Raw genomic sequence first — 20,311 nt, 5'->3', positions numbered from 1 at the left:
CCTGCCCACAACCCCCAACCTGAAGAGCCATTTATAGGTTACTACTGTGTAATTATGTTATTAGCCCTGCCCACAACCCCAACCTGAAGAGCCATTTATAGGTTACTACTGTGTAATTATGTTATTAGCCCTGCCCACAACCCCAACCTGAAGAGCCATTTATAGGTTACTACTGTGTAATTATGTTATTAGCCCTGCCGCACAACCCCCAACCTGAAGAGCCATTTATAGGTTACTACTGTGTAATTATGTTATTAGCCCTGCCCACAACCCCCAACCTGAAGAACCATTTATAGGTTACTACTGTGTAATTATGTTATTAGCCCTGCCCACAACCCCCAACCTGAAGAGCCATTTATAGGTTACTACTGTGTAATTATGTTATTAGCCCTGCGCACAACCCCAACCTGAAGAACCATTTATAGGTTACTACTGTGTAATTATGTTATTAGCCCTGCGCACAACCCCAACCTGAAGAACCATTTATAGGTTACTACTGGGTAATTATGTTATTAGCCCTGCGCACAACCCCCAACCTGAAGAGCCATTTATAGGTTACTACTGTGTAATTATGTTATTAGCCCTGCGCACAACCCCCAACCTGAAGAGCCATTTATAGGTTACTACTGTGTAATTATGTTATTAGCCCTGCGCACAACCCCCAACCTGAAGAGCCATTTATAGGTTACTACTGTGTAATTATGTTATTAGCCCTGCCCACAACCCCCAACCTGAAGAGCCATTTATAGGTTACTACTGTGTAATTATGTTATTAGCCCTGCGCACAACCCCCAACCTGAAGAGCCATTTATAGGTTACTACTGTGTAATTATGTTATTAGCCCTGCGCCACAACCCCCAACCTGAAGAGCCATTTATAGTTACTACTGTGTAATTATGTATTAGCCCTGCCCACAACCCCAACCTGAAGAGCCATTTATAGGTTACTACTGTGTAATTATGTTATTAGCCCTGCCCACAACCCCAACCTGAAGAGCCATTTATAGGTTACTACTGTGTAATTATGTTATTAGCCCTGCCCACAACCCCAACCTGAAGAGCCATTTATAGGTTACTACTGTGTAATTATGTTATTAGCCCTGCCCACAACCCCCAACCTGAAGAGCCATTTATAGGTTACTACTGTGTAATTATGTTATTAGCCCTGCCCACAACCCCCAACCTGAAGAGCCATTTATAGGTTACTACTGTGTAATTATGTTATTAGCCCTGCCCACAACCCCCAACCTGAAGAGCCATTTATAGGTTACTACTGTGTAATTATGTTATTAGCCCTGCCCACAACCCCCAACCTGAAGAGCCATTTATAGGTTACTACTGTGTAATTATGTTATTAGCCCTGCCCACAACCCCCAACCTGAAGAGCCATTTTATAGGTTACTACTGTGTAATTATGTTATTAGCCCTGCCCACAACCCCAACCTGAAGAGCCATTTATAGGTTACTACTGTGTAATTATGTTATTAGCCCTGCCCACAACCCCAACCTGAAGAGCCATTTATAGGTTACTACTGTGTAATTATGTTATTAGCCCTGCGCACAACCCCCAACCTGAAGAGCCATTTATAGGTTACTACTGTGTAATTATGTTATTAGCCCTGCCCACAACCCCCAACCTGAAGAACCATTTATAGGTTACTACTGTGTAATTATGTTATTAGCCCTGCCCACAACCCCTAACCTGAAGAGCCATTTATAGGTTACTACTGTGTAATTATGTTATTAGCCCTGCGCACAACCCCAACCTGAAGAACCATTTATAGGTTACTACTGTGTAATTATGTTATTAGCCCTGCGCACAACCCCCAACCTGAAGAGCCATTTATAGGTTACTACTGTGTAATTATGTTATTAGCCCTGCCCACAACCCCCAACCTGAAGAGCCATTTATAGGTTACTACTGTGTAATTATGTTATTAGCCCTGCCCACAACCCCCAACCTGAAGAGCCATTTATAGGTTACTACTGTGTAATTATGTTATTAGCCCTGCGCACAACCCCCAACCTGAAGAGCCATTTATAGGTTACTACTGTGTAATTATGTTATTAGCCCTGCGCACAACCCCCAACTTGAAGAGCCATTTATAGGTTACTACTGTGTAATTATGTTATTAGCCCTGCGCACAACCCCAACCTGAAGAACCATTTATAGGTTACTACTGTGTAATTATGTTATTAGCCCTGCCCACAACCCCAACCTGAAGAGCCATTTATAGGTTACTACTGTGTAATTATATTAGCCCTGCGCACAACCCCCAACCTGAAGAGCCATTTATAGGTTACTACTGTGTAATTATGTTATTAGCCCTGCCCACAACCCCAACCTGAAGAGCCATTTATAGGTTACTACTGTGTAATTATGTTATTAGCCCTGCCCACAACCCCCAACCTGAAGAGCCATTTATAGGTTACTACTGTGTAATTATGTTATTAGCCCTGCCCACAACCCCCAACCTGAAGAGCCATTTATAGGTTACTACTGTGTAATTATGTTATTAGCCCTGCCCACAACCCCAACCTGAAGAGCCATTTATAGGTTACTACTGTGTAATTATGTTATTAGCCCTGCCCACAACCCCCAACCTGAAGAGCCATTTATAGGTTACTACTGTGTAATTATGTTATTAGCCCTGCCCACAACCCCCAACCTGAAGAGCCATTTATAGGTTACTACTGTGTAATTATGTTATTAGCCCTGCCCACAACCCCAACCTGAAGAGCCATTTATAGGTTACTACTGTGTAATTATGTTATTAGCCCTGCCCACAACCCCAACCTGAAGAGCCATTTATAGGTTACTACTGTGTAATTATGTTATTAGCCCTGCGCACAACCCCCAACCTGAAGAGCCATTTATAGGTTACTACTGTGTAATTATGTTATTAGCCCTGCCCACAACCCCCAACCTGAAGAACCATTTATAGGTTACTACTGTGTAATTATGTTATTAGCCCTGCCCACAACCCCTAACCTGAAGAGCCATTTATAGGTTACTACTGTGTAATTATGTTATTAGCCCTGCGCACAACCCCAACCTGAAGAACCATTTATAGGTTACTACTGTGTAATTATGTTATTAGCCCTGCGCACAACCCCAACCTGAAGAACCATTTATAGGTTACTACTGTGTAATTATGTTATTAGCCCTGCGCACAACCCCCAACCTGAAGAGCCATTTATAGGTTACTACTGTGTAATTATGTTATTAGCCCTGCGCACAACCCCCAACCTGAAGAGCCATTTATAGGTTACTACTGTGTAATTATGTTATTAGCCCTGCGCACAACCCCCAACCTGAAGAGCCATTTATAGGTTACTACTGTGTAATTATGTTATTAGCCCTGCCCACAACCCCCAACCTGAAGAGCCATTTATAGGTTACTACTGTGTAATTATGTTATTAGCCCTGCCCACAACCCCCAACCTGAAGAGCCATTTATAGGTTACTACTGTGTAATTATGTTATTAGCCCTGCGCACAACCCCCAACCTGAAGAGCCATTTATAGGTTACTACTGTGTAATTATGTTATTAGCCCTGCGCACAACCCCCAACTTGAAGAGCCATTTATAGGTTACTACTGTGTAATTATGTTATTAGCCCTGCGCACAACCCCAACCTGAAGAACCATTTATAGGTTACTACTGTGTAATTATGTTATTAGCCCTGCGCACAACCCCCAACCTGAAGAACCATTTATAGGTTACTACTGTGTAATTATGTTATTAGCCCTGCGCACAACCCCCAACTTGAAGAGCCATTTATAGGTTACTACTGTGTAATTATGTTATTAGCCCTGCGCACAACCCCCAACTTGAAGAGCCATTTATAGGTTACTACTGTGTAATTATGTTATTAGCCCTGCGCACAACCCCCAACCTGAAGAGCCATTTATAGGTTACTACTGTGTAATTATGTTATTAGCCCTGCGCACAACCCCCAACCTGAAGAGCCATTTATAGGTTACTACTGTGTAATTATGTTATTAGCCCTGCGCACAACCCCCAACCTGAAGAGCCATTTATAGGTTACTACTGTGTAATTATGTTATTAGCCCTGCGCACAACCCCCAACCTGAAGAGCCATTTATAGGTTACTACTGTGTAATTATGTTATTAGCCCTGCGCACAACCCCCAACCTGAAGAGCCATTTATAGGTTACTACTGTGTAATTATGTTATTAGCCCTGCGCACAACCCCCAACCTGAAGAGCCATTTATAGGTTACTACTGTGTAATTATGTTATTAGCCCTGCGCACAACCCCCAACCTGAAGAGCCATTTATAGGTTACTACTGTGTAATTATGTTATTAGCCCTGCGCACAACCCCCAACCTGAAGAGCCATTTATAGGTTACTACTGTGTAATTATGTTATTAGCCCTGCGCACAACCCCCAACCTGAAGAGCCATTTATAGGTTACTACTGTGTAATTATGTTATTAGCCCTGCGCACAACCCCCAACCTGAAGAACCATTTATAGGTTACTACTGTGTAATTATGTTATTAGCCCTGCGCACAACCCCCAACCTGAAGAGCCATTTATAGGTTACTACTGTGTAATTATGTTATTAGCCCTGCGCACAACCCCCAACCTGAAGAGCCATTTATAGGTTACTACTGTGTAATTATGTTATTAGCCCTGCGCACAACCCCCAACCTGAAGAGCCATTTATAGGTTACTACTGTGTAATTATGTTATTAGCCCTGCGCACAACCCCCAACCTGAAGAGCCATTTATAGGTTACTACTGTGTAATTATGTTATTAGCCCTGCGCACAACCCCCAACCTGAAGAGCCATTTATAGGTTACTACTGTGTAATTATGTTATTAGCCCTGCGCACAACCCCCAACCTGAAGAGCCATTTATAGGTTACTACTGTGTAATTATGTTATTAGCCCTGCGCACAACCCCCAACCTGAAGAGCCATTTATAGGTTACTACTGTGTAATTATGTTATTAGCCCTGCGCACAACCCCCAACCTGAAGAGCCATTTATAGGTTACTACTGTGTAATTATGTTATTAGCCCTGAGCACAACCCCCAACCTGAAGAGCCATTTATAGGTTACTACTGTGTAATTATGTTATTAGCCCTGCGCACAACCCCCAACCTGAAGAGCCATTTATAGGTTACTACTGTGTAATTATGTTATTAGCCCTGCGCACAACCCCCAACCTGAAGAACCATTTATAGGTTACTACTGTGTAATTATGTTATTAGCCCTGCGCACAACCCCAACCTGAAGAGCCATTTATAGGTTACTACTGTGTAATTATGTTATTAGCCCTGCGCACAACCCCAACCTGAAGAACCATTTATAGGTTACTACTGTGTAATTATGTTATTAGCCCTGCGCACAACCCCCAACCTGAAGAGCCATTTATAGGTTACTACTGTGTAATTATGTTATTAGCCCTGCGCACAACCCCAACCTGAAGAGCCATTTATAGGTTACTACTGTGTAATTATGTTATTAGCCCTGCGCACAACCCCCAACCTGAAGAGCCATTTATAGGTTACTACTGTGTAATTATGTTATTAGCCCTGCGCACAACCCCCAACCTGAAGAGCCATTTATAGGTTACTACTGTGTAATTATGTTATTAGCCCTGCGCACAACCCCCAACCTGAAGAACCATTTATAGGTTACTACTGTGTAATTATGTTATTAGCCCTGCGCACAACCCCAACCTGAAGAGCCATTTATAGGTTACTACTGTGTAATTATGTTATTAGCCCTGCGCACAACCCCCAACCTGAAGAGCCATTTATAGGTTACTACTGTGTAATTATGTTATTAGCCCTGCGCACAACCCCCAACCTGAAGAGCCATTTATAGGTTACTACTGTGTAATTATGTTATTAGCCCTGCGCACAACCCCCAACCTGAAGAACCATTTATAGGTTACTACTGTGTAATTATGTTATTAGCCCTGCCCACAACCCCCAACCTGAAGAGCCATTTATAGGTTACTACTGTGTAATTATGTTATTAGCCCTGCGCACAACCCCCAACCTGAAGAGCCATTTATAGGTTACTACTGTGTAATTATGTTATTAGCCCTGCCCACAACCCCCAACCTGAAGAGCCATTTATAGGTTACTACTGTGTAATTATGTTATTAGCCCTGCCCACAACCCCCAACCTGAAGAGCCATTTATAGGTTACTACTGTGTAATTATGTTATTAGCCCTGCGCACAACCCCCAACCTGAAGAGCCATTTATAGGTTACTACTGTGTAATTATGTTATTAGCCCTGCGCACAACCCCCAACTTGAAGAGCCATTTATAGGTTACTACTGTGTAATTATGTTATTAGCCCTGCGCACAACCCCAACCTGAAGAACCATTTATAGGTTACTACTGTGTAATTATGTTATTAGCCCTGCGCACAACCCCCAACCTGAAGAGCCATTTATAGGTTACTACTGTGTAATTATGTTATTAGCCCTGCGCACAACCCCCAACCTGAAGAACCATTTATAGGTTACTACTGTGTAATTATGTTATTAGCCCTGCCCACAACCCCCAACCTGAAGAGCCATTTATAGGTTACTACTGTGTAATTATGTTATTAGCCCTGCGCACAACCCCCAACCTGAAGAGCCATTTATAGGTTACTACTGTGTAATTATGTTATTAGCCCTGCCCACAACCCCCAACCTGAAGAGCCATTTATAGGTTACTACTGTGTAATTATGTTATTAGCCCTGCCCACAACCCCCAACCTGAAGAGCCATTTATAGGTTACTACTGTGTAATTATGTTATTAGCCCTGCGCACAACCCCCAACCTGAAGAGCCATTTATAGGTTACTACTGTGTAATTATGTTATTAGCCCTGCGCACAACCCCCAACTTGAAGAGCCATTTATAGGTTACTACTGTGTAATTATGTTATTAGCCCTGCGCACAACCCCAACCTGAAGAACCATTTATAGGTTACTACTGTGTAATTATGTTATTAGCCCTGCGCACAACCCCCAACCTGAAGAACCATTTATAGGTTACTACTGTGTAATTATGTTATTAGCCCTGCGCACAACCCCCAACTTGAAGAGCCATTTATAGGTTACTACTGTGTAATTATGTTATTAGCCCTGCGCACATCCCCCAACTTGAAGAGCCATTTATAGGTTACTACTGTGTAATTATGTTATTAGCCCTGCGCACAACCCCCAACCTGAAGAGCCATTTATAGGTTACTACTGTGTAATTATGTTATTAGCCCTGCGCACAACCCCCAACCTGAAGAGCCATTTATAGGTTACTACTGTGTAATTATGTTATTAGCCCTGCGCACAACCCCCAACCTGAAGAGCCATTTATAGGTTACTACTGTGTAATTATGTTATTAGCCCTGCGCACAACCCCCAACCTGAAGAACCATTTATAGGTTACTACTGTGTAATTATGTTATTAGCCCTGCGCACAACCCCAACCTGAAGAACCATTTATAGGTTACTACTGTGTAATTATGTTATTAGCCCTGCGCACAACCCCCAACCTGAAGAACCATTTATAGGTTACTACTGTGTAATTATGTTATTAGCCCTGCGCACAACCCCCAACCTGAAGAGCCATTTATAGGTTACTACTGTGTAATTATGTTATTAGCCCTGCGCACAACCCCCAACCTGAAGAGCCATTTATAGGTTACTACTGTGTAATTATGTTATTAGCCCTGCGCACAACCCCCAACCTGAAGAGCCATTTATAGGTTACTAGTGTGTAATTATGTTATTAGCCCTGCGCACAACCCCCAACCTGAAGAGCCATTTATAGGTTACTACTGTGTAATTATGTTATTAGCCCTGCGCACAACCCCCAACCTGAAGAGCCATTTATAGGTTACTACTGTGTAATTATGTTATTAGCCCTGCGCACAACCCCCAACCTGAAGAGCCATTTATAGGTTATTACTGTGTAATTATGTTATTAGCCCTGCGCACAACCCCAACCTGAAGAACCATTTATAGGTTACTACTGTGTAATTATGTTATTAGCCCTGCGCACAACCCCCAACCTGAAGAACCATTTATAGGTTACTACTGTGTAATTATGTTATTAGCCCTGCGCACAACCCCCAACCTGAAGAGCCATTTATAGGTTACTACTGTGTAATTATGTTATTAGCCCTGCGCACAACCCCAACCTGAAGAACCATTTATAGGTTACTACTGTGTAATTATGTTATTAGCCCTGCGCACAACCCCCAACCTGAAGAGCCATTTATAGGTTACTACTGTGTAATTATGTTATTAGCCCTGCGCACAACCCCCAACCTGAAGAGCCATTTATAGGTTACTAGTGTGTAATTATGTTATTAGCCCTGCGCACAACCCCCAACCTGAAGAGCCATTTATAGGTTACTACTGTGTAATTATGTTATTAGCCCTGCGCACAACCCCCAACCTGAAGAGCCATTTATAGGTTACTACTGTGTAATTATGTTATTAGCCCTGCGCACAACCCCCAACCTGAAGAGCCATTTATAGGTTACTACTGTGTAATTATGTTATTAGCCCTGCGCACAACCCCCAACCTGAAGAGCCATTTATAGGTTACTACTGTGTAATTATGTTATTAGCCCTGCGCACAACCCCCAACCTGAAGAGCCATTTATAGGTTACTACTGTGTAATTATGTTATTAGCCCTGCGCACAACCCCCAACCTGAAGAGCCATTTATAGGTTATTACTGTGTAATTATGTTATTAGCCCTGCGCACAACCCCAACCTGAAGAACCATTTATAGGTTACTACTGTGTAATTATGTTATTAGCCCTGCGCACAACCCCCAACCTGAAGAACCATTTATAGGTTACTACTGTGTAATTATGTTATTAGCCCTGCGCACAACCCCCAACCTGAAGAGCCATTTATAGGTTACTACTGTGTAATTATGTTATTAGCCCTGCGCACAACCCCAACCTGAAGAACCATTTATAGGTTACTACTGTGTAATTATGTTATTAGCCCTGCGCACAACCCCCAACCTGAAGAGCCATTTATAGGTTACTACTGTGTAATTATGTTATTAGCCCTGCGCACAACCCCCAACCTGAAGAGCCATTTATAGGTTACTACTGTGTAATTATGTTATTAGCCCTGCGCACAACCCCCAACCTGAAGAACCATTTATAGGTTACTACTGTGTAATTATGTTATTAGCCCTGCGCACAACCCCCAACCTGAAGAGCCATTTATAGGTTACTACTGTGTAATTATGTTATTAGCCCTGCGCACAACCTCCAACCTGAAGAACCATTTATAGGTTACTACTGTGTAATTATGTTATTAGCCCTGCGCACAACCCCCAACCTGAAGAGCCATTTATAGGTTACTACTGTGTAATTATGTTATTAGCCCTGCGCACAACCCCCAACCTGAAGAACCATTTATAGGTTACTACTGTGTAATTATGTTATTAGCCCTGCGCACAACCCCCAACCTGAAGAGCCATTTATAGGTTACTACTGTGTAATTATGTTATTAGCCCTGCGCACAACCCCCAACCTGAAGAGCCATTTATAGGTTACTACTGTGTAATTATGTTATTAGCCCTGCGCACAACCCCCAACCTGAAGAACCATTTATAGGTTACTACTGTGTAATTATGTTATTAGCCCTGCGCACAACCCCCAACCTGAAGAGCCATTTATAGGTTACTACTGTGTAATTATGTTATTAGCCCTGCGCACAACCCCCAACCTGAAGAGCCATTTATAGGTTACTACTGTGTAATTATGTTATTAGCCCTGCGCACAACCTCCAACCTGAAGAACCATTTATAGGTTACTACTGTGTAATTATGTTATTAGCCCTGCGCACAACCCCCAACCTGAAGAGCCATTTATAGGTTACTACTGTGTAATTATGTTATTAGCCCTGCGCACAACCCCCAACCTGAAGAACCATTTATAGGTTACTACTGTGTAATTATGTTATTAGCCCTGCGCACAACCCCCAACCTGAAGAGCCATTTATAGGTTACTACTGTGTAATTATACATTTTTTCCGTTATCTGTGAATGTTGTACCATAAAAAGAAGCACTACCAGAATTATGTGTGAAGTGTAACATATGTATATATTTTTGCAGATGAGTGCCAAACGAAATACGGAAATGCAAACGCCTGGCGATACTGCACTAAAGTGTTTGACATGCTAACAGTAGCTGCTGTAAGTCCAGCCATTGATTTAAATTATTCTTAAAAAATGGGTGCTTTTGTTCTGTTACATTTTCCCACACTTATGAGTCTATAACTAATAGGAGTTTCTGACCACAGTTGATAGACGAGCAGGTCCTTTGTGTGCATGGTGGCCTTTCACCTGACATCAAGACCCTGGACCAGATCCGCACAATCGAGCGCAACCAAGAGATTCCCCACAAGGGGGCTTTCTGTGACCTGGTGTGGTCGGACCCAGAGGATGTGGACACCTGGGCCATCAGTCCGCGAGGTGCAGGCTGGCTCTTTGGCGCCAAGGTCACTAATGAGGTAAATGCATCAAATTGTTCGCCTGCGGAGAGTGGTAACTACCAAAGGGGATTATTATAAATGCAGGCCTAGACGGGCTTCCAGACTGACTGTTTTGGTTGCATTTATTGTCTATGCAGAGAGTAAGTGACACGGTCATTCTAACTATTAACACCTTCAGTGCTTGAATTGTAAACTGAGGTGGGTGACTGTCCTGGGGTTTATGCCCTAGCACAACACCGCCGATTCAAATAATCAAAGGTTAAAGATGGGTTGGTTATTTGAATCTGCTCTAGTGATAGGGCAAAGCAACGTGCACCCAGGGTGGGCACCAGGACCGTGTTTGGGAAACTCTGATCTAGGGGGGTTCAGGGGGCAACTTTTGATCGCACATGTGGGAAAAGTTCATCTGTAGCCTTGATGGTGGTCCAAGTGGAACGGACTCTTTGGGGGCGCACCTCACCTATGTTGAATACCGAGTTACATCCATGATCCTTCTTTCCCAATTTCAGTTTGTTCACATCAACAATCTGAAGCTGATCTGCCGTGCACACCAGCTGGTCCATGAGGGCTACAAGTTCATGTTCGATGAGAAGCTGGTGACGGTGTGGTCTGCGCCCAACTACTGTTACCGCTGTGGAAACATTGCCTCCATCATGGTCTTCAAGGACGTGAACACACGGGAGCCCAAGCTGTTCCGTGCCGTGCCCGACTCTGAGCGGGTCATCCCTCCCCGAACAACAACACCTTACTTCCTCTAATGACGAGCCATTTTGTTCAGTTCCAAAATAACCCCCAGCCTCTTCCCCTTGCCCCTATCCCTTTTGGTGTTTGCAGTCTTAAGGGAGGGGATTGGTGTAACTAAGAAATATTACAATGGCCTCACCATGGTCTGGTCCACGACCATAGCTCTTGTCCCTTCAATGTTTACAGATCTGAGGGAATGAGATGGGTGTTTTCAATATGATAGAAGCTCCCCTATACCTCATTAGAAAGCTAGGTGGAGCGGTCACTAGTTTGTTTACTTTACGCCTGTCTGATCCTTTCAGATCTACAAACACCAAAGTGATAGATGCTTCAATCAGTCAATTCATTCACATCAGCAGTTGTCGAAAAGTGCTTTAACAGATATCCAGCCTAAACCCCCAAAAAGCAAGCAATGCAGATCGTGATGCACAGTGGCTAGGAAAAACTCCAGAAAGGCAGGAACCTAGGAAGAAACCTAGAGAGGAACCAGGCTCTGAGGGGTGGCCTGTCCTCTTCTGGCTGTACCAGGTGGATATTATAAGAGTACATGTCCATTTTGGCCAGATTGTTCTTCCAGATGTTTAAACAGTCATAGATGACCAGCGCAGGGTAAAAAAATAGTCAGTGGTTATAGAAGGTGCAACAGGTCAGCACCTCGAGTACATGTCAGTTGGCAGAACAGCAGATGCTTCTGGGCTGAATCTTCTAATGGGTTTAGGGCAGCTATCTATATATTTTGTTATACTTATCTGGTTCCTTGTTATCTGCAAAGAGGTTTAGGTTTTGGGACTGGGCTATTGTCCCCACTGTCAACTACCCCCCCCCCCCCCACCCACCCCCAGCTTCTCCCAAGGGGACTTGCATCTCTCTGTTTGTCTCCATTTTTGTCTTGAAATATACATTCTCAGAACTTCCCCTTCCCTTGAAAGTATTTGATGTTGCCTAATGTGTTTTTATTTGCGTATGTTTTTTTTACAGATAACATTGCTGCAGTCAAAAGTCCTGTTGGCCCCTCATTTAAATTGAAGCCCCATCTTCATACATTACTACGTGCCAATGCACCTGCTTTAATTTATACTCCCTCAAATTCCATTCGATGGTAGTAAATGGGACATGCATTTCCAATCAAATTGAATTGTATGAATGCTCAATGTTCTGCAGCTTTGTGCACATTTAAGTCATTCATCTGCTCTGCTTCTTTTATAGGGTTATCATATGATGTCTCGGAGTGAATTCCTTTGATTGCACTGTGTCACAGAATTCCATGTTAACTATTGAATGGAGTTTCAGTGGTTATTGTTTTGAGTGTTGCAATTATGCTGAAAGCATGTCACCTGATAATATGGTCTTTCTCAGATGTAATCTATAGAAAACCTATTTCCACCAAAGACAGCAATTTAAGTATCTCGTTGTTGATTTTTAAACCAGATCAGTCGATGGGGACTGAGTGGGTGATGATGCTTTTGTACATTCAAATAATTGTATTGATTATTGTTCCTATTTTTTTCTGCTCTGATTTGTTGTATTTTATGATTGTAGACTGCAACCCATATACCAATTGAAAATAAAAGGCCTTTACTAACTTAAGTACCTGTTTGTATTTTGTTGAAAAATATCTGAGAAATCTCTTCTAATGGTGGTTGATGCATTGGTGTTAGGGGTGGCGCAACTCCCTGCAAGGGTGTAAACGCTAAACTTGCCTTGGCTTGAAGTCAGGGTTTGAGCCCTGCAGTGGTTGCACTGATTTCCATTTTGGTTGCATAATTTAGGGATTCACAGCAAACTTTCTAATTTGGCGCACTGAAACTAGAGCCCATAAGTAACTTTGTCAAAAAGAATGGCACTGATTGGCCTATAGGTGGTGCTGTTATAAGCAGTCTCACTTGAACCCTCATCAATCACCTGTTTGACCTAGAGACTTGACACTTTTCTTTCCTCATGCTGAACAAATTTTCCCCAAGGACCCATAAGGTCTGAAAGGATAGATTTTCCTCCATCTTGGACATTTTGGAAGACCTTTCGAAAAACTTCTCATGACCATAAAATCCAAATGACACCATTCAGTATGTAGGCTCATGGTACATATCTTAACCTAGTTTGTGAAAATCTAAGTGATCGGTTAAGAGCTGGTCCAGTTATTGATAAATCTGATTTTACGTGTCTATTTAAATCCTTTGTAAATCCCCTCCACAATGGCCTACCAACTTGAAACTTAGGATCATCAAAGACATTACCATGATAAACCAGATTGTTTGGCATTGATATCGTTACTTATTTTTTAAAACTATTAACAATTCACTTTTATGACTATGTAACGCTAATGCTTAAAATATTTAGGACTAAAAGTCATATTCATTCCAAATGTGGTCTTTGGACTCATCACAATAGTCCCTAAAGAGTTCATCTTCGAACGCATCAATGTTATTAACACACATGACCAAAAGTAAGTGGACACCTGCTTGTCGAATATCTCATTCAAAATCATGGGCATTAATACGGAGTTGACCCCCCTTCTGGAAAGGCTGTCCACTAGATGTTGGAACATTGCTGCGGGTACTTGCTTCCATTCAGCCACGAGCATTAGTGAGGTCGGGCACTGATTAGGCCTAGCAGTTGGAGAAAGGGCCTTCCCCAAGCTGTTGCCACAAAGTATGAAGCACAGAATCGTATTGTATGCTGTAGAGTCTAGATTCCCCTTCACTGGAATTAAGGGGCCTAGCCCAAACCATGAAAAATAGCCACAGACCATTATTCCTCCTTCTCCAAACTTTACAGTTGACACTGCGTTCGGGCAGGTAGTGTTCTCCTGACATCCGCCAAACCCAGATTCGTCTGTCGGACTGCCAGTTGGTGAAACGTGATTCCTCTCTCCAGAGAATGTTTCCACTGCTCCAGAGTCAAATGGCGGCCACTCCACCACTCCAGCTGACGCTTGACATTGCGCATGGTGATTTTAGGCTTGTGTGTGGCTGCTCGGCCATGGAAACCCATTTTGAAGCTCCCGACGGACATTTATTGTGCTGACGTTGCTTCCAGAGACAGTTTGGAACTAGGTAGTGAGTGTTGCAACTGAGGAAAGAAGAGTTTTACACGCTTCAGCACTCAGCGGTCCCGTTCTGTGAGCTTTTATGGCCTACCACTTCACAGCTGAGCTGTTGTTGCTCCTAGAAATTTCCACTTCACAATAACAGAACTTACAGTTAACTGGGGCAGCTCTAGCAGAGCAGATATTTGACGAACTGACTTGTTGGAAACGTGGCATCCTATGATGGTGCCACGTTGAAAGTCATTGAGCTCTTCAGTAAGGCCATTCTACTGCCAATGTTTGTCTATGGAGATTGCATGGCTGTGTGCTCGATTTTATACACCTTTTAGCACCTTTTAGCAACGGGTGTGGTTGAAAGAGCCGAATCCACTAATTTGAACGGGGGCCCACGTACTTTTGTATACATTACCAGTCAAAAGACACCTACTCATTCAAGTTACTATTTTCTCAATAATAGTGAAGACATAAACTATGAAATAACACATATGGAATCATGAATTTGAGATTCTTCAAAGTAGCCACCCTTTGAGTTGATGACAGTTTTGCACACTCTTGGCATTCTCTCAACCAGCCTCATGAGGTAGTCACCTGGAATGCATTTCAATTAACAGGGGTGCCTTGTTAAAAGTACATTTGTGGAATTTCTTTCCTTCTTAATGCGTTTGAGCCAGTCCATCATTACTTTAAGTCAGTCAAAGGTCAGTCAATGTGGAAAATGTGCATTTGAATTTGCACAAAAACCATCAAGCGCTATGATGAAACTGTCTCTCATGCGGACCGCCACAGGAAAGGAAGACCCAGAGTTACCTCTGCTGCAGAGGATACGTACCAGCCTCAGAAAATGCAGCCCAAATAAATGCTTCACAGAGTTCAAGTAACAGGCACATCTCAACATCAACTGTTCAGAGGAGACTGCGTGAATCAGGCCTTCATGATCGAATTGCTGCAAAGAAACCACTTCTAAAGTACACCAATAAGAAAGAGACTTGCTTGGGCCAAGAAACACGAGCAATTGACATTAGGCCGTTGGAAATCTGTCCTTTGGGCCAAATTAGAGATTTATGGTTCCAACCGCCTTGTCTTTGTGAGATGCAGAGTAGGTGAACGGATTATCTCCGCATGTGTGGTTCCCACTGTGAAGCATGGAGGAGTGATGGTGTTGGGGTGCTTTGCTGGTGAAACTGTCAGTGATTTATTTACAATTCAAGACACACTTAACCAGCATGGCCACCATAGCATTCTGAAGCGATACGCCATCCCATCTGGTTTGCGCTTAGTGGGACTATCATTTGTTTTTCAACAGGACAATGACCCAACACACTTCCAGGCTGTGTAAGGGCTATTTGACCAAGAAGGAGGGTGATGGAGTGCTGTAACAGATGACCTGACCTCCACAATCACCTAATCTCAACCCAATTGAGATGGTTTGGGATCAGTTGGACTGCCGAGTGAAGGAAAAGCAGCCAACAAGTGCTCAGCATATGTGGGAACTCCTTGGACTGTTGGAAAAGCATTCCAAGCGAAGCTGGTTGAGAGAATGCCAAGAGTGTGCAAAGCTGTCATCAAGGCAAAGGGTGGCTAATTTGAAGAATCTAAAATATATTTGGAATTGTTTAACACTTTTTTGGTTACTACACGATTCCATGTGTTATTTCATAGTTTTGATGTCTTCACTATTATTCTACAATGTAGAAAATAGTCAAAATACAGAACAACCCTTGAATGAGGTGTTCTAAAGCATTTGGCCGGTAGTGGGTATATACTACAAATATATACAGTGCCTTGCGAAAGTATTCGGCTGACTTTGTTGTAGACTTGCAACTGCTGTCTTAAGCTCTGCTGTAGACATCAATAGTATACATGTAACCCATTTCAGGAAACTAGGCTATGTCGCGGGTCACTACTTCACAGGAGAGCCGTTTGAACATAAAAAAAAGGTTATCCAAATTTTTTGGGGGGGCAGAAATGTATTTTCGAACATGTGAACATTCATGTGCCTTAATAACAAACTTGTACAGTGCCTTGCGAAAGTATTCGGCCCCCTTGAACTTTGCGACCTTTTGCCACATTTCAGGCTTCAAACATAAAGATATAAAACTGTATTTTTTTGTGAAGAATCAACAACAAGTGGGACACAATCATGAAGTGGAACGACATTTATTGGATATTTCAAACTTTTTTAACAAACTCTGAATAAACTGCTCGCTAAAATGATCCTTGTCCCCGAATGACATGCTAGCTACTGATAAAGCTATCTGCTCCTGATAACTAACAACAGATCTACTTGTTGGAACTAGATAGCTACATTAATAAGGTTGCTGTGTTCTAAGTTGGGAGTCATTTTACAGCGTGCATTGATGGTATCACGTTTCTCTAACTAAAATATTTGATTACAAGTAACCTGATAGTAACCTTGACCTGATAGCAGTCTGTCAGACGGAGGTCTCTGTCAAAATGTCACCAGCTGTCTAATACCTTAGAAATGGATAACGCGATTGGCAGATGTGATCAGTAGAGAACGTACCATGGATAGTACACACGTTTTGATTGGTTTACAGTTTAGTACTTGGCGGTGTTTGCCTGTCCAGCTAGAGAACATAAAAGTAAGTATTTACATGTGTAAGAATTGACATTGCCAAAAAAGGAAATGTGTTCAGAAGAAATAGTTATCCACAATATGTCAAATCCAGCCCCTCCCTCGACAGATATCGATCATCTCGAAAACTAAAGCAGATAGCTTGCTACGGCCCACCACCTACATGGATGTCCTTAAGATGAACCCCACTGAATTTGGTATTGATATCAAAAAAAAAAGGCAACTATTAATAAATTATTTTCATGTGTAACGCTAGTGCTCAAAATCATCTGCAATCAAACCCCCAATGTCTTCCGTTCTACTAGCTAACGTGCAATCATAAGAAAAGAAAATCGACGACCTACGAGGAAGATTCAACTACCGACGGGACATCAAAAACTGTAATATCTTATGATTCACGGAGTCGTGGCTGAACAACGACATTATCAACATACAGCTAGCTGGTTATACGCTGTAACGGCAGGATAGAACATCGGCGTCTGGTAAGACAAAGGGGGGCTGTTACATACCACCACAGACCGATGCTGGAACTAAGACCGCATTCAATGAGCTGTCAGCAAACAAGAAAACGCTCATCCAAAGGTGGCTCTCCTAGTGGACAGGGACTTTAATGCAGGGAAAATTAAATCTGTTTTACCAAATTTCTATCAGCATGTTAAATGTGCAACCAGAGGGAAAAAAACTCTAGACCAGCCTTTACTCCACACACAGAGACACATAATACAAAGCTCTCCCTCACCCTCCATTTGGCAAATCTGACCATAATTCTATCCTCCTGATTCCTGCTTACATCCGCACTGAGCTAAAGGCTAGAGCTGCCGCTTTCAAGGAGCGAGACTCTAACCCGGAAGCTTACAAGAAATCGTGCTATGCCCTCCGACAAACCATCAACTAGGCAAAGCGTCAATACAGGACTAAGATCGAATCCTACTACACCGACTCAGAAGCTCATCAGATGTGGCAGGGCTTGCAAACCATTACAGACTACAAAGGGAAGCACAGCCAAGATCTGCCAAGTGACACGAGCCTACCAGACGAGCTAAACTACTTATATGCTCGCTTCAAGGCAAACAGGTCAACATTCACAAGGCCGCAGTGCCAGACATATTACCTGGGCATGTACTGCGAGCATGCGCTGACAAACTGGTGTCTTCACTGACATTTTCAACCTCTCCCTGTCCGAGTCTGTAATACCAATATGTTTTCATTTATTTAAACCCCTTTTTTTCTCCCCAATTTCGTGGTATCCAATTGGTAGTTACAGTCTTGTCTCGTCACTGCAACTCCTGTATGGACTCGGGAGAGGCCAAGGTCGAGAGGCGTGCGTCCCCCGAAACACAACCCAACCAAGCCGCACTGCTTCTTGACACAATGCCCACTTAACCAGAAAGCCATCAGCACCAATGTGTTGTAGGAAAAACTGTACATCTGGCGCCCGGCCCGCCACAGGATTATCTTGTGCGCAATGGGACAAGGACATTGCTGCCAGCCAAACCCTCCCTTAATCCGGACGATGCTGGGCCAATTGTGCGCCTCCCCATGGGTCTCCCGGTCGCGGCCAGCTGCGACAGAGCCTGGACTCGAACCCAGAATCTCTAGTGGCACTGAGTCATTTGGGAGGCCTGTAAAAAATGTTTTAAGCAGACCACCATAGTCCCTGTGCCCAAGAACACTAAGGTAACCTGCCTAAAGGACTACTGATCCGTAGCACTCACGTCTGTAGCCATGAAGTGCTTTGAAAGGCTGGTCATGGCTCACATCAACACCATTATCCCCAAAGCACAAGACCCATTCCAACTTGCACACAGCCCTAATAGACCCACAGAGGATGCAATCTCTATTGCCCTCCACACTGCCCTTTCCCTGGACAAAATGAAAACCTATGGTGTTGAATGCTATTAATTTACTACAGCTCAGCATTCAACCCCATAGTGCCCTCAAAGCTCATCAATAAGGAAATGACCATGGGACTAAACACCTCTCTCTGCAACTGGATCCTGGACTTCCTGACTGGCCGCACCCAGGTGGTAAGGGTAGGTAACAACACATCGGCCGCGCTGATCCTCAACACAGGGGTCCCTCAGGGGTGCGTCCTCAGTCCCGTCCTGTACTCCCTGTTAATTCATGATTGCACGGCCAGGCACGACTCCAATACCATCATTAAGTTTGCCAATGACACAACGGTGGTAGGCCTGATCACCGACAATGACAAGACAGCATATAGGGAGTATGTCAGAGACCTGGCCGTGTGGTGCCAGGACAACAACCTCTCCCTCAACGTGATCAAGGCAAAGGAGATGATTGTGGACTACAGGAAAAGGAGGACCGAGCATGCCCCCATTCTCATCGACGGGGCTGTAGTGGAGCAAGTTGAGAGCTTCAAGTTCCTTGGTGTCCACATCACCAGCAAACTAACATGGTCCAAGCACACCAAGACAGTCATGAAGAGGGCATGACAAAACCTATTCCCCCTCAGGAGACTGAAAAGATTTGGCATGGGTCCTCAGATCCTCAAAAGGTTCTACAGCTGCAACATCGAGAGTATGGTTGCATCCACTGCCTGCTATGGCAACTGCTCGGCCTCCGACCGCAAGGCACTACATAGGGTAGTGCGTACGGCCCAGTACATCACTGGGGCCAAGCTTCCTGCCATCCAGGACCTCTATACCAGGTGGTGTCAGAGGAAGGCCCTAAAGTTTGTCAAAGACTCCAGCCACCCTAGTCATAGACTGTTCTCTCTGCTACCGCACGGCAAGTGGTACCGCAGTGCCAAGTCTAGGTCCAAGAGGCTTCTAAACAGCTTCTACCCCCAACCCATAAGACTCCTGAACATCTAATCAATTGGCTACCCAGACAATTTGTATTTCCCCCTCCCCCCACCCCCTTTTTTATGCCGCTGCTACTCTCTGTTATTATCTATGCATAGTCACTTTAGTAACTCTACTAACATGTACGTACCTCAATTACTTTTCTTATCTTTATTTGTATTTTTTTAAACTGCATTGGTGGTTAGGGGCTTGTAAGTAAGCATTTCACTGTATTCACTGTGTTCAGTGCATGTGACTAGTAACATTTGATTTGAATTGTAAAAGGCATATGATCGAACACATGGAGTTTGCCCAAAGGCACCTAAAGGACTCTCAGAATTTCTGGTCTGATGAAACAAAAATTGAACTCTTTGGCCTGAATGCCAACTGTCATGTCTGGAGGAAACCTGACACCATCCCTACGGTGAAGCATTGTGGTGGCAGCATTATGCTGTGGGGATGTTTTTCACCTGCAGGGACGGGGAGACTCGTCAGGATCGAGGGAAAGATGAATGGAGCAAAGTACAGAGAGAGATCCTTGATGAAAACCTGTTCCAGAGCGCTCAGGACCTCTGACTGAGGCGAAGGTTCACCTTCCAACAGGACAACGACC

At 43.4% G+C, this 20,311-nt stretch overlaps 1 protein-coding gene across 1 annotated transcript in view; it reads left to right on the top strand.

Annotated features, from left to right (window-relative positions):
- LOC109873838 (serine/threonine-protein phosphatase 6 catalytic subunit) overlaps positions 1 to 12,836 on the top strand; it is a 35,153-nt gene extending 22,317 nt beyond the window's left edge. The window contains exons 5-7 of the mRNA XM_020465566.2: positions 10,127 to 10,206; positions 10,314 to 10,523; positions 11,015 to 12,836. Coding sequence (XP_020321155.1) covers positions 10,127 to 10,206; positions 10,314 to 10,523; positions 11,015 to 11,263 — 539 coding nt within the window. The 3' untranslated portion in view covers positions 11,264 to 12,836. The remainder of the gene's footprint in view (positions 1 to 10,126; positions 10,207 to 10,313; positions 10,524 to 11,014) is intronic.
- Positions 12,837 to 20,311: the final 7,475 nt, after the last annotated feature.

This window comes from Oncorhynchus kisutch, linkage group LG29 (genome assembly GCF_002021735.2).
Source record: "Oncorhynchus kisutch isolate 150728-3 linkage group LG29, Okis_V2, whole genome shotgun sequence".
In the NCBI taxonomy this organism is placed as follows: Eukaryota; Metazoa; Chordata; class Actinopteri; order Salmoniformes; family Salmonidae; genus Oncorhynchus; species Oncorhynchus kisutch.
Note: the sequence above shows the minus strand (reverse complement) of the source record. Positions and strands in the feature narration are given on the sequence as shown.